The following is a 14177-nucleotide window of genomic DNA, read 5'->3' as shown; positions in this document are numbered from 1 at the left end:
AATGGCCCCATTTTACAGATGAGAGAAACTGCCAGATCAGGTAACAGAGAAAACTGCTCAAGAAACCACTAGACAATGAAAAATATTCAGTGTACCCTTAGCAGTCTTATCATTCACTATCTGGAAAAACACATCCCAGTAGGTAGGGAAGCATGGGTAAGAAAAAGTGACTTCTGGCAGGCAGGTTCCCTGGGTCAGGGGCATGGATGCCACCTACCTCCAAGACTTGAAAGCGCTGATAGATATAGTGCACCATGGCCGGGTCCTGGGCGCGTTGCGGTGGGGGCAGGAAGGCCATGAAGACCAGAGCCCTGAAAATGCAAGCTCGCCTAAGAGCCAGCATCATCCTGCAAACCACCCAGGGCGGGAATCTCTTCTGCTGCTGCTTCTTGAAGAAGACTCAAGGGTTAGGGTGGTGGTCTCCTGCTTTCTAGCCGCTGCTGAGAAAATCCTCCAAAAACAGCCGGACAGCAAAGTCTGCTAGTTACTCCCTCTGATGCGTGATCTCACTTTGCAAACTGGTGATCAAGTCCAGCTGTTGGCAAGTCGTCCCTGGAGGCCTTGCAGGCCAACTCGGGGTAGAGAGTTCCCTGGGTCCAGCATCTGCTGCCATCACCTTTGACACATGGGGACCCTCTGCAGATAGTGGCTGCCCCCTCTTCAGGCATGGGTGAGTGTGCATGGGGTGGGGAGGGGGGCCGGGAGGATTTCTCCCCTCTGCCCCGCTCTTTTCTTTTTACTTTTGCTTTCCTCCTCCCTAGAGAACTCTGCAGTCCAATCACAGCCCTGACCCCATACACACCACCCCCAACTTCTCAGAGCTGGACTCCCATTTTAGTTTCTGGCCAAAATTCCCGAGATCCTTTTCCCAGAAATCCTGATGGGAGACCCCACCCCGCCTCCAGACTCTTTGCATTCCTGCAGCTCTTAAAGGCACAGCAAGGGAAAAAAAAAATGAAAGCTCTCTTACACCTCCGTCTTGGAGCAGGCAGGGCACAGGCCCCATTGCCCCTTGGGGAAGAGAGCTCCAATGGGCCACACGCCTAGCCACCCAGGGAGATAGCTGAGGAATCTGAAATTCAAGCTCAGAAGAGTTTCATTAAGAACCAAACAATTGCTGATACAGGGGCACTTTCAGAGCCAAACCATCACTAACTCTTCCTTAGTGAGGAAGTCCTTGAGTTTTTTCACTCTCCAGTAGCAGAATTCCCTTCACCGGAAGCAACAAGCCAGCCATACAAAGGACTCAACTCACATTCTTAGTACAAAGTGGTAAATTCTTTCGATTTTTTGCCTTTTCTGTTCAGGCCTACTTATTTTAACCTCTCCTTCTGTGGTTGGGTCCAGGATACTCATGGTTCTTTCTCAATCACCAATCAAAGTAGAGAAGGTTGGGGCATCTTTGAGAAGTGAAAAGAACTCTGACCAGGAGTCAGAGACCTGGGTTTGTATTTGATCCCCGCAAGAGACACTAAAAGAATTTTCCAGCGTTGCCCCTGCATGTCCTTGTTCCCATTAGTTGTTCCTCTACCTCTCTTTCAAGTGACTTTAGCCCCTAACTGTCCCTCCTCACCCTCTTGGTATCATCGCAGACAACAGTTCCTCATCCTTAAGAACAATCCCTATTTCTAAGAACTATCTTTGACAACGTTCAGGCCCCTATGTCTGCGGATGTAAGTGTACTAAGTCACGTCATGTAAGGGGATGTGAGTACTGTGGGATTTTGGTGTCTTTGGGATGAAGGACAGGGAATGGGCTGGTCCTAGAACAAATTCTCTGTGGACATCAAGAGGCAAAGAAATTCTCTGAAATAGATGAAATTCTGCTCACCCTTCCTCTTAAATTCTCATTAAAAATACTGCCCGCTCAGCCTCCTTCCCCAAGTAAGAAGGCTCTTTTGGAAAACTCTCATACTTGCCTTTTTAAAATAAAGTTTTATGTCAACAGTGCTCTGGTTGATTTTCTTGATGAATGCCTCAACTCCTAACTGTGAGATAGTGAACTAAGATGGATAAGATCCAGCGGAGGTGAAACACAATTTTTAGGAGGCGGCATTTTCCTGGGGTACACTTTTTCTTGGTTTTCTATAGCATGGCTACATTATTTTTACAATGAAATATACATTCAATTTGGAGAAGGAAATGGCAACCCACTCCAGTGTTCTTGCCTGGAGAATCCCAGGGACGGGGGAGCCTGGTGGGCTGCCGTCTATGGGGTCGCACAGAGTCGGACACGACTGAAGAGACTTAGCAGTAACAGCAGCATACATTCAATACTAGAGGCTTTCCAGAGGGCACAGTGGTAAAGAATCTGCCTGCCAATGCAGGAAATGAAAGAGATGTGGGTTCGATCCCTGGTTGGGAGCATCCCCTGGAGTAGAAAATGGCAGCTCACTCCAGTAACTTTGCCTGGGAAACTCTATGGACAGAGGAGCCTGATGGGCTACAGTCCATGGGGCCATAAAGAGTTAGACAAGACTGAGCATGGATGCACACACATATATTCAACACTAATGGCATGTGGAGGATTATTGGAGACTCAGTGAGAACGAAGCAAGAGGCCTTATTGTACTATGTGTCCTTGGGCTGCTTCCAGGGCTGCCCTTGTCCACATGCCTCTGAAAGGAGCTCCAAAGAGCTTGGCCTCAGAGGCCCTTGGTTCAGTCCTGGCAGACACTCCCGCTCTGCCCCACACGCTGTCTCCTCATTCACCTGCTTCATAGAGACACGCCTGGCCTCTGACCTCTAACTGCCCACACCTGGTCTTGCTTGGTGATTTTACTCTCGTGATTCCCAAGGCAGTAAAGTCTGTAGCTGGAACCCCTAACCCATTAGGATTGATGAGCCATGAGGCAGAACCAGAATGGAAACCCTCATGTTCTTATGACCAGAAATCTCACAAAGGAAAATTAAACTCACTTCAGAGATAATCACAGTTTTGACTGATATACAGTGGCCAACCGTGGCCTTTCTTATTCAGAGCAGACCTTAACTCTATGGAAAGAAAAGATGGCCTGGTGCCCTCAGCCTGCTGTTGGGATAAAATCATTCATTTGGCCCTTCTGCCTCCCTTACATTTAATCTCTAGCCTTGATCACTGCTGTAATCTCCTTAGGAAGGACAGTGGCCAAGCACAGTGACTTCCTTTTCTCCTTTGCAACTGAAGACCCCCTGGAGAAGGCAATGGCACCCCACTCCAGTATCCTTGCCTGGAAAATCCCATGGACAGAGGAGCCTGGTGGGCTGCAGTCCATGGGGTCGCAAAGAGTCGGGCAGGACTGAGAGGCTAACACTTGTGTGTGTGACACTTGTGATCCTCTGCTCTCCTGCCCTGGTATCCTGAGAGAGGAAACTTAAGCCCTTGACAATTACGACCATGTCCCCAGTGTGGCTGGATCTGAGTCACTAGTCCTTGACCTGTAAGCCCAGCCCTGAGTTGCTATTTTTCCTTAAGGGACAAGTCAGAACTGGACACATCAACGCCCAGCCTAACCAGCCCACTGAGGCTGATCTCACTCAGCTTCCCAGTCGTCCTGGAATTCTTTGCTATCTTCATCACTGGTGGTCCTTTGGCTTGGTGCCTCCATATTAACTGACCCTACTGATTTCTAGAGCCTTCATGCATTGGAGAAGGAAATGGCAACCCACTCCAGTGTTCTCGCCTGGAGAATCCCAGGGACGGGGGAGCCTGGTGGGCTGCTGTCTCTGGGGTCGCACAGAGTTGGACACGACTGGAGCGACTTCGCAGCAGCAGCAGCAGCCCTACTCCCTGCACCCTCCACTTTACTGAGAGGTGCTGGCTGGCTCTGGGAAAGTCTGTACGGAGGAGAACGTATATTCTTGGGAAGGCAGAGGCCAACTCAACAGCACCCCATCTGGGATACTAGAATTCATCATTTGGCTCTGAACAGGAAATCTCTCTTCTCTTTTTTCCCCTGGTTTTCCCTTTTATCTTTTATTCACCACTCCTGTTTCCCCACCCCCAATAGCTCATTGCCTTAAAATCATCCTCCAACCTTCCAACCTTTTACAACTAACTGCATTGTTTCCTGCTTGACTGAGTGGAGTGGTCTCTAATTACCTATGTCTCTTCAGATAAAACATTGGCTGCTTTTATGCCCAAAGGAAAGTGCTTGAAAATGTGACCTCAGCCAACCCCTTGTGGGGAGGAAGAAATTTTTCTCTATCCTTCTAGGTTCTTCTGGCTGGTTCTGAGAATTAAATTGACATGAGACAGATTAATAGGAGAAAATCAAACAAAAAATTTAAAAATATATGTACATATGTGTATATGGGAGAAAACCCCAGGAAAACAGAGTAACTCACCAAAACGACTGAAGCTCTTACCTTAAATACAATCTTCAGCTAAAGACAAAAGTGGTTGTATAGTGATTTAGGACTTCAAAAGGGAGGAAGGCAATATACATAGAGATGAACAAGCAAGTATTTGGTAAACAAACGTTTGCTGGGCTTTGTAGAGACACTGGGCCACACAGAGGGATTTTAACAAATTTTCCTAGATTGCTTCCTATTTACACACCTAGTTCATACTTCCTTATCTATGGCCATAGCTCCCTTCCTGGAAGAGGTCCTCTATCTACATGCTTTTAGGCAATTAGGGCAAGTCAAATGATCTTCCAGTATCACAGTAATCCAAGTCTATGTCCCGACCAGTAATGTGAAGAAGCTCAAGTTGAATGGTTCTATTAAGACTACAAGACCTTCTAGAACTAACACCTGAAAAAGACGTCCTTCTCATTATAGGGGACTGGAATGCAAAAGTAGGAAGTCAAGAAACACCTGGAGTAACAGGCAAATTTGGCCTTGGAGTACAGAATGAAGCAGGGCAAAGACTAATAGTTTTGCCAAGAGAACGCACTGGTCATAGCAAACACCCTCTTCCAACAACACAAGAGAAGACTCTACACATGGACATTATCAGATGGTCAATAGCAAAATCAGATTGATTATATTCTTTGCAGCCAAAGATGGAGAAGCTCTATACAGTCAGCAAAAACAAGACCAGGAGCTGACTGGCTCGGATGATGAACTTCTTACTGCAAAATTCAGACTTAAATGGAAGAAAATAGGAAAAACCACTAGACCATTCAGGTATGTGAATGAGTGAAGTCACTCAGTCGTCTTCAACTCTTTGTGACCCCATGGACTATAGCCCACCAGGCTCCTCCATCCATGGAATTTTCTAGGCAAAAGTACTGGAATGCGTTGCCATTTCCTTCTCCAAGGGATGTTCCCGACCAAGGAATCGAACCTGGGTCTCCCGCATCGTGGGCAGACGCTTTACCGTCTGAGCCACCAGGGAATCCCTCAAATCCCTTCTGATTATACAGTGGAAGTGACAAATAGATGCAAGGGATTAGATCTAATAGAATGCCTGAAGAACTATGGACGGAGGTTTGTGACATTGTACACAAGGCAGGGATCAAGACCATCCCCAAGAAAATGAAATACAAAAAGGCAAAATGGTTGTCTGAGGAGGCCTACAAATAGCTGTGAAAAGAAAGAAGGGAAAGGCAAAGGAGAAAAGGAAAGATATACCCATTTGAAGGCAGAGTTCCAAAGAAAAACAAGGAGAGACAAGAAAGCCTTCCTCAGGGATCAATGCAAAGAAATAGAGGAAAACAATAGAATGGGAAGGACTAGAGATCTCTTCAAGAAAATTAGAGATACCAAGGGAATATTTCATGCAAAGATGGGTTCAATAAAAGACAGAAATGGTATGGACCTAACAGAAGCAGAAGATATTAAGAAAAGGTGGCAAGAATACACAGAAGAACTGTACAAAAAAGATCTTCAAGACCCAGATTATCACGATGGTGTGATCCCTCACCTAGGGCCAGACATCCTGAAATGTGAAGAGAAGTGGGCGTTAGGAAGCATCACTCAAACAAAGCTAGTGGAGGTGATGGAATTCCAGTTGAGCTCTTTCAAATCCTAAAAGATTATGCTGTAAAAGTGCTGCACTCAATATGCCAGCAAATTTGGAAAACTCAGCAGTGGCCACAGGATCGGAAAAGGTCAGTTTTCATTCCAATCCCAAAGAAAGGCAATGCCATAGAATGCTCAAACTACTGCACAATTGCACTCATCTTACACACTAGTAAAGTAATGCTCAAAATTCTCTAAGCCAGGCTTCAACAGTATGTGAACTGTGAACTTCGAGATATTCAAGCTGGTTTTAGAAAAGGCAGAGGAACCAGAGATCAAATTGCCAACATCCACTGGATCATTGAAAAAGCAAGAGAGTTCCAGAAAAACATCTATTTCTGCTTTATTGACTATACCAAAGCCTTTGACTGTGTGGACCACAACAAACTGAAAAAGTCTTAAAGAGATGGGAATATCAGACCACCTGACCTGCCTCTTGAGAAGTCTGTTTGCAGGTCAAGAAGCAACAGTTAGAACTGGACATGAAACAACAGACTGGTTCCAAACAGGAAAAGAAGTTCGTCAAGGCTGTATATTGTCACCCCGCTTATTTAACTTATATGCAGAATACATCATGAGAAACCCTGGGCTGGATGAAGCACAAGCTGGAATCAAGACTGCTGGAAGAAATATTAATAACCTCAGATATGCAGATGACACCACCCTTATGGCAGAAAGCTGAGAACAACTAAGGAGCCTCTTGATGAAAGTGAAAGGAGCATGAGAAAGTTGTCTTAAAACTCAACATTCAGAAAACGAAGATCATGGCATCTGGTCCCATCACTTCATGGCAAATAGATGGGGAAACTGTGACAGACTTTATTTTTGGGGCTCCAAAGTCACTGTACACGGTGACTGAAGCCATGAAATTAAAAGATGTTTGCTCCTTGGAAGAAAAGTTATGAACAGCCTAGACAGTGTATTAAAAAGCAGAGATATTACTTTTTATTTATTTTTTTTTGCTAGTAAACAACTTAGTCTTTTATTTGCCCAAGGGCAGCTGTCGCAGGCACTGAGGCCCTAAGACTTTAGAAGGGATGGGGGTTGGTGGAGCCATCCTGCCTTCCAGGTGCTGCCTGCCCTATCCTGCTTCCTGCAGGAGATGGGAGAGTAGATAAAGTATACCCTTGTGCCGTCAAGTATTTCCTCAATTTTGTGTGTCAGTTGCTCAGTTGTGTCCGACTCTGAGACCCCCATGGACTATAGCCCATCAGGCTCCTCTGTCCAAGGGATTCTCCAGGCAAGAGTACTGGAGTGGGTTGCCATTTCCTTCTCCATAAAAAAGCAGAGATAATACTTTACCAGCAAAGGTCCATCTAGTCAAAGCTATGGTTTTTCCAGTAGTCATGTATGGATGTGAGTTGGACTACAAAGAAAGCTGAGTGCCGAAGAATTGATGCTTTTGAGCTGTGGTGTTGGATAAGACTCTTGAGAGTTTCTTGGACTGCAAGGAGATCCAACCCGTCCATCCTAAAGGAAATCAGTCCAGAATATTCATTGGAAGGACTGATGCTGAAGCTGAAATTCCAATACTTTGGCCACCTGATGCAAAGAACTGAATCATTGGAAAAGATCCTGATGCTGGGAAAGGTTGAAGGTGGGAGGAGAAGGGAACAACAGAGGATGAGATGGTTGGATGACATCACCGACTCAATGGACATGAGTTTGAGTAAACTCTGGGAGTTGGTGATGGACAGGGTGTCCTGGCATGCTGCAGTCCATGGGGTCACAAAGAGTCGGACATGACTGAGTGACTGAACTGAGGCTGAAATGGTCTTTCTGAGTCTTTTGGGACCTTAAAAACAATCAGCTTAAGTGAAACTTCAGTGGTGGTCCAGTGGTCAGTACTCCACACTTCTACTGCCGGGGGCATGGGTTCCAGCCCTAGTCAAGGAACTAAGTTTGGGTGGTGCAGCCTGAAAATCAAAACAATCAGCCTAAATTAATCATCTTGTCAAAGTGACACAATTTGGGGCAGCAAATTCTGCTCCTCTATACCCTCTTACTTTAGCTCTTATCATCCCCCACATTAATCCTCTACAAGAGCCACATCTAATTTCCCCAACATTCTCTATGAAATTTAAGACTTCTAGTTTTCCTACCACCTTCTCACCTCCACCCCAGGCAGAATAACCTCATTTACCTGTTTCCAGGGGCATGTTGAAGTCTGAATCTCAGCAATTTGAGAGGAAGGTTCATTTGGTCATGGGTTCCCTGATGGGGAGATGTGGGCTGGCTGCCCCTGGGGTGGCAGGGAGGAAGGAGGAGGAAAAGAAACATAGGCGTGTCATGGGCTGAACTGTGTGCCCCTGTGACCTTCAGATGTTAAAGTCCTAGCTGATTAGTGCCTGAGAATATGACTGCACTTGGAGACAGAGCCTCTAAAAGGGTAATGAGGTCACTAGGGTGGACCCTAATCTAATCTCACAGTGTCCTAATAAAAAGAGGAAACTTGAACCTAAAAAGAGACACCAGGTAAGAAGGAGGCCACCTGCAAGCCAAGGAGAGAATCCTCAGAGGAGACCAAACCTCTTGACGCTTTGAACCTGAACTTCTGGTCCCAGAACTGTGAGAAGTAATTTCCTGTTTTTTAAGCTCCCCAGTTTGTGGTACTTTGTTATGGCAGCCCCAGCAAATTAATGAGCATGCACTGAGTTGCAGAGGAAGCAATATGAGGACAGAAATGAGAGAGACTGCAGTGGGGGTCTGCAGGATGCTCTCAATAAGTAAATTGATAAGGGAAGCGGTCCTCTATGTTCGTTCTTTGAGGTAATTAGGGGCAAGGTCAAAGGTTCTTCCTGAGTCTTGGGCCTTGATTGCTTTTAACTTGAAATAATCCAAATGCCAAAGAGCTTTTAGGGTGGCAAATTTTGCTCCCCTACGAATGCAAGACATTTCTGGGGCTGTATTCTCCAGAACAATACCTGTGGGAGGATGAATGGAGCATGAGTGGGCAAAGAGAGAAGTTAAACTGCAATGCAGCTGCAACACAGGCCCCAACCGATCCCACAAGGAGTTCTGGCCCTAGACGGGTCCTTCAGATGTGTCCTGCAAGGAGGCCAGGGGCCAATGCCTTCGCAGCCCACACCGAGCACTCAGTGGTGAGGGCTGTTCCTGGGAAGGGAGTGTATACAGCCTCAAGTGCAGCAGCTTCCTCTGGCTGAGGACAAGGCCTGGAGAAGGACTCAGCTGTGAGCCATCAGTGGCAACACTCACACAACTCAGAGAATGAGTGTCCTTATCCTGAAGGGTAGGTTTGGGCAACATGCCATAGCACCCACTTCAGGAGGATAAGCAGAGGCCAGACTTTGCCACGTTTGTAAGACATACACACCAGATATTTTAATGCTATGGGGAGAAGAATGAGAGAAAATTAGAGCTTCAAGGAAGTGGGTTATACAAATAGATCTGTATTTCAGAGAGACCTCTCTGGAGGCTCAGTTCGGTTCAGTTCAGTTGCTCAGTCGTGTCTGACTCTTTGCGACCCCATGAATCGCAGCACGCCAGGCCTCCCTGTCCATCACCAACTCCTGGAGTTCACTCAAACTCACATCCATCGAGTCAGTGATGCCATCCAGCCATCTCATCCTCTGTCGTCCCCTTCTCCTCCTGCCCCCAATCCCTCCCAGCATCAGAGTCTTTTCCAATGAGTCAACTCTTTGCATGAGGTGGCCAAAGTACTGGAGTTTCAGCTTTAGCATCAGTCCTTCCAAAGAACACCCAGGACCGATCTCCTTTAGAATGGACTGGTTGGATCTCCTTGCAGTCCAAGGGACTCTCAAGAGTCTTCTCCAACACCACAGTTCAAAAGCATCAATTCTTCAGAGCTCAGCTTTCTTCACAGTCCAACTCTCACATCCATACATGACCACAGGAAAATCCATAGCCTTGACCAGACGGACCGTTGTTGGCTAGGTTAAAGCAACAAGACTGAATTCAAGGTGGGAGATGAGGATGCTGTAGTGGCTCATGGAGAGATCATGAGGGCCAGAATCAAAGTAGTGTCAGCCGAGTGAGAGACAAATGGATGTTGTGGTATTGTGATTGATGATAAGAAATACATACATTCAGTCTTCCATCACTGTTCCTGGTTCAGAGATCCTAAAATCCTTGGAGGGTTTTTTTTTTTTTTTTTTAATGAGAGCCATGAAAGTGTCTTTTGTTATGTATGAGGTGGCTTTGGAAATCACCTAAGGATGGGGGCTGGTTGTTGGTGGAGCCGATCTTGTGATTAAAGTGTTGAAATTCTCGCTTCTATCCCCTTATCTGGGAGAGGGAAGAGGGGCTGGAAGTTGACGTTAGTCACCGATGGCACCACCAACTCAATGGACATAAGTCTGAGCAAGCTCTGGGAGATGGTGAAGGACAGGGAAGCCTGGGGTGCTGCAGTCCATGGGGTCACGAAGAGTCACACACACTGAGCCACTGAAAAACAAAAGCAATGGCCAATGATTTAATCAACCATGTCTTTGTAATGAGGCCTCTAGGAATTCCTAAAAGGAGAAAGAGTTCAGAGAGCTTCCTGGCTGGTGAACATGTGGAGATTGAGGAGAGGCTGACCCAGAGAGCAGGGAAGGGCCACGTCCTTTCCCCACGCCTTGCACTCTGCACCACTTCCATCTGACTGCTCCTGAGTTACATCCTTTTATAAAACACATGTCATCTAGTAAAATGTTTCTCTGAGTTCTGTGAGCTGCTCCAGAAAATTAAGCAAACTCAAGAAGGTGATTGTGGGAACCACTGATTGATAGCCAGATGGTCAGAAGCACAGGTGACGTGACAACCTGGACTTGTGACTGGCATCTGAAGTGGGACAGTCCTGTGGGACTGAGGCCTGAACCTATGGGACTTGACCCTACTCCCAGGTAGATGGTATAAGAATTGAATTGGAGGATACCTGGCTGATGCTGGAGAATTGGTGGTATGGGGGAGATAACATGCATTGTAAAGAACATCAAAGAACTGCAGAAGTCTTTGAGAAATATTAGAATATAGAATCAACAGAACTTGGTTCCTGACCAAATGAGGGGTAAGGAGAGGGGGGAGTCAGGCTGATGGCCAGATTCTGCATTGTTTCCAACAGCCTCCACGCAGACCCCTCTAGTCTACACTCAGACAGCAGACAGGGTGATGGAGACAGTCTGCAAACCTCATTATGTAATTCTGCTGTTTTGAAGCCCTGGCTGTCTGCCTATTCCTCCCTAATAAATTCCTCAGGCTCAGGGAAGGCTTTGCAAGTAAGTTACCCCTGAACGAAGATCTATAGCTGAAGTAGAAAGTAGGCCAAGGAGTGGGGGTGAGTGAGGTACCCTTCTGGTAGAGGTAGTGCAGATAGCCATTTAAGAATAGCTCTGGCCAGTAAGACACCTCTCAGGCTTGAGCATGCCTCTTTGGGATCTGATTTCTGCTACTCTGCTTGTGTTTGCCATAGGTCTCCCACTCAGCCCTTAGAACCTTGTGCAGACATACAACCCTGCTTAGACTAACTCCTGAAAGAAAGAAAGGCACCTTTCCTCTTGAGCTGGGCTCAGAACTGCCTCCAGAACTGGTCCCTTATCTAAACCATGCTCACTCCCATCTGGCAGCCAGGACATGCCACCTAGCAGGCTCTCTGAAAGACACGTGGAAATTCACACGGATGATGTACAAACATCAGCTCCATTACAGACACCCATGCCCACTTCATGGATTTTAGCACTGACTTAAAATCTTATTTTATTTTGAAGGGCTCAGGGCCTTCCACCCCCCAGAAAGCTGGACAGATGTGAGCCCATTTCACTGTGGTTCAACACAGCCCACAAGCCTACAAAGACTGAGCCCTAGTCGTGTCAGTTTTACAAGCCATGCATTGCTAAGGACACAAAGCCTCATTTCTCTATCCTTGCTGGGGAATGAGATATTCTTCATAAGCCAATTTTCAGAAAGCACAAATTTTTTCTTTCCTTGGAAAATGTAAAAATATTTTGAACCTTAAATATTTTCATGGAAATCTTCCCAACTATCTTTCAAATATTTATAGCCATTCGTTATTTTCTTTAAAAGCCAATTATTATTTTCTTAATAACATAAGATGACATTATGAAGATTAGCTATCATACTGTGTACAGGGGTCTCTCAGAGATTAAGGTATGTTGAGGCATTTGCTTTGGTACTTACTGGTTAAGGACAACTGGGATTTTTAGTTCTAGGATCTGCTTTTTATATTTTATCTTTTTCCCTTTCCTTCTCTGACTCACCCAATCCTTTTAGAAAAAAACTGGCTCATTATCATGCTGGTACCCTCAAATACTTTGACCACCTGATGTAAAGAGCCAATTCATTGGAAAGATTGCTGGGAAAGATTGAAGGCAAAAGGAGAAGAAGATGGGAGAGGATAACATGGTTGGATAGCATCACAAACTCAATGAACATGAATTTGAGCAAACTCCTGGAGATAGTAGAGGACAGAGGAGCCCAGCAGAACATGGGGTCTCAAAGAGTCAGACACAACTTAGCGACTAAACACAACCTTCAAGGCATGTGAAATAGTCTGGGATTATTTAAACTCAGGCTTCACAAAATATTTGAGGCTACTTCCTAATTGTACTACTTAGCTTCTCTGCATCTCCCCGTCTCCTGGGCTCATGATCTGTTTCTGTAACTCCTTCTGGCTCTGCCTTGTAATAGAATCTAGAACTGGATTGGGGCTCATTATTCTGATTTCAGTCTTAGCACCTTTCTAGACTTTGGTGTCTAGTATCTTTACTCCAGGTTCATGCCTTAGTAGTGGGTAAGGGGGACCCAACTGAGTGACCCCAGTAGAGTCCTTTGGGACCTGCTCAGATAGGCTAACTTCGGAATCTCACTCTGTTCTCTCTCACTGTCTTCCAAGTGCTGCCCCAATACCATCTGCACTGCTCACCAATCTTTGCCCCAAGTTGCCCCAAGGAAACTCTGCCAGTTTTGACAGGCAGAGAAGGTCAGGAAGGACTTTTCAGGGTCTGAAGTTTGTTTTGTTTCCTCTTAGGCTAAATGGCAACCCATTCCAGTATTCTAGCCTGGAAAATTCCATGGGCAGAGGAGCCTGGCAGGCTATAGTCCATGGGGTCACAAAGAGTTGGACATGACTGAGTGACTATCACTCACTCACTGGGCTGTAAAGGATTCCCTGAATAGGGAGCATAAAACTCCAGAGGGTCTTCTACATTTCAAGAAGGAAACCATCTTCCTTTCTACCTCTGTTCCACTCTCAGAGAGACAGCAAAAGATAAATCTGAATCCTCGAGCCTCCATGATTGGAGGACGCTGGTCAAACCTTGAAAATGGAGGGGCGGACTGAATGAAGAGGGCAACTGAAATACCATATTGTCAAAAAATATCAGGGTTAGTACCTTTCAGTATACAAGAAAACCAGAGCTAGAATCCTTAAGAGGCTGGTTTTAGTGCCAAAAAAGGACGGTGCATGCGTGTGGGCGCTCAGTCGTGTCCTACTCTTTGTGACACTATGGACTGTAGCCCGCCAGCCTCCTCTGTCCATGGAATTTTCCAGGCAAGAATACTGGAGTGGGTTGCCACTTCTTCCTCCAGGAAAAAGAATGTTAAGCATAGTTTATAATAAGCATGCTAAGGGATGGCTGTATGAAGCCAATACCTTTTATTGAAGCCAATGTGCTATGAAAATAAGAGGACATGACCTTGCCCTCAAGGAGCTTATAATTTACTAGCACTCACACATACCCACACTCACTAACCCACCCACCCACTTAGCAATATAAAAGAATCCAGTTGTGAAGATGGGGGTTGGTGGCTCAGTCGCTCAGTTGTGTCTGACTCTTCTTGGCCCCGCAGACTGTAGCCTGCCAGGCTCCTCTGCCCATGGAATTTTCCAAGCAAGAATACTGGAGGGGGTTGCCATTTCCTACTCCAGGGGACTTTCCTGACCCAGGGATCGAATCCCCATCTCCTGTGGCTCCTGCATTGCAGGCAGATTCTTTACCGCTGGGCCACCAGGTAAGCCTGATGATGTGGGTTTCAGTTCAGTCACTCAGTCGTGTCTGACTCTTTGCGACCCCATGGACTCTAGCATGCCAGGCTTCCCTGTCCATCACCAACTCCTGGAGTTTATTCAAACTCATCTCCATTGAGTCAGTGATGCCATCCAACCATCTCATGCTCTGTCATCCCCTTCTCTGACTGTCTTCAATCTTTCCCAGCATCAGGGTCTTTTCCAGTGAGTCAGTTCTTCGCATC

The 14177-nt window shown here is 46.1% G+C and overlaps 1 protein-coding gene across 1 annotated transcript in view; it reads right to left on the bottom strand.

Annotated features, from left to right (window-relative positions):
* The window catches only part of OLFML1 (olfactomedin like 1), a 30069-nt gene extending 29286 nt beyond the window's left edge, over window positions 1–783 (bottom strand). Inside the window, exon 1 of the mRNA XM_005887788.2 lies at window positions 218–783. Coding sequence (XP_005887850.1) covers window positions 218–346 — 129 coding nt within the window. The 5' untranslated portion in view covers window positions 347–783. The remainder of the gene's footprint in view (window positions 1–217) is intronic.
* Window positions 784–14177: the final 13394 nt, after the last annotated feature.

The sequence above is a fragment of the Bos mutus genome, chromosome 15 (genome assembly GCF_027580195.1).
Source record: "Bos mutus isolate GX-2022 chromosome 15, NWIPB_WYAK_1.1, whole genome shotgun sequence".
In the NCBI taxonomy this organism is placed as follows: domain Eukaryota; kingdom Metazoa; phylum Chordata; class Mammalia; order Artiodactyla; family Bovidae; genus Bos; species Bos mutus.
Note: the sequence above shows the minus strand (reverse complement) of the source record. Positions and strands in the feature narration are given on the sequence as shown.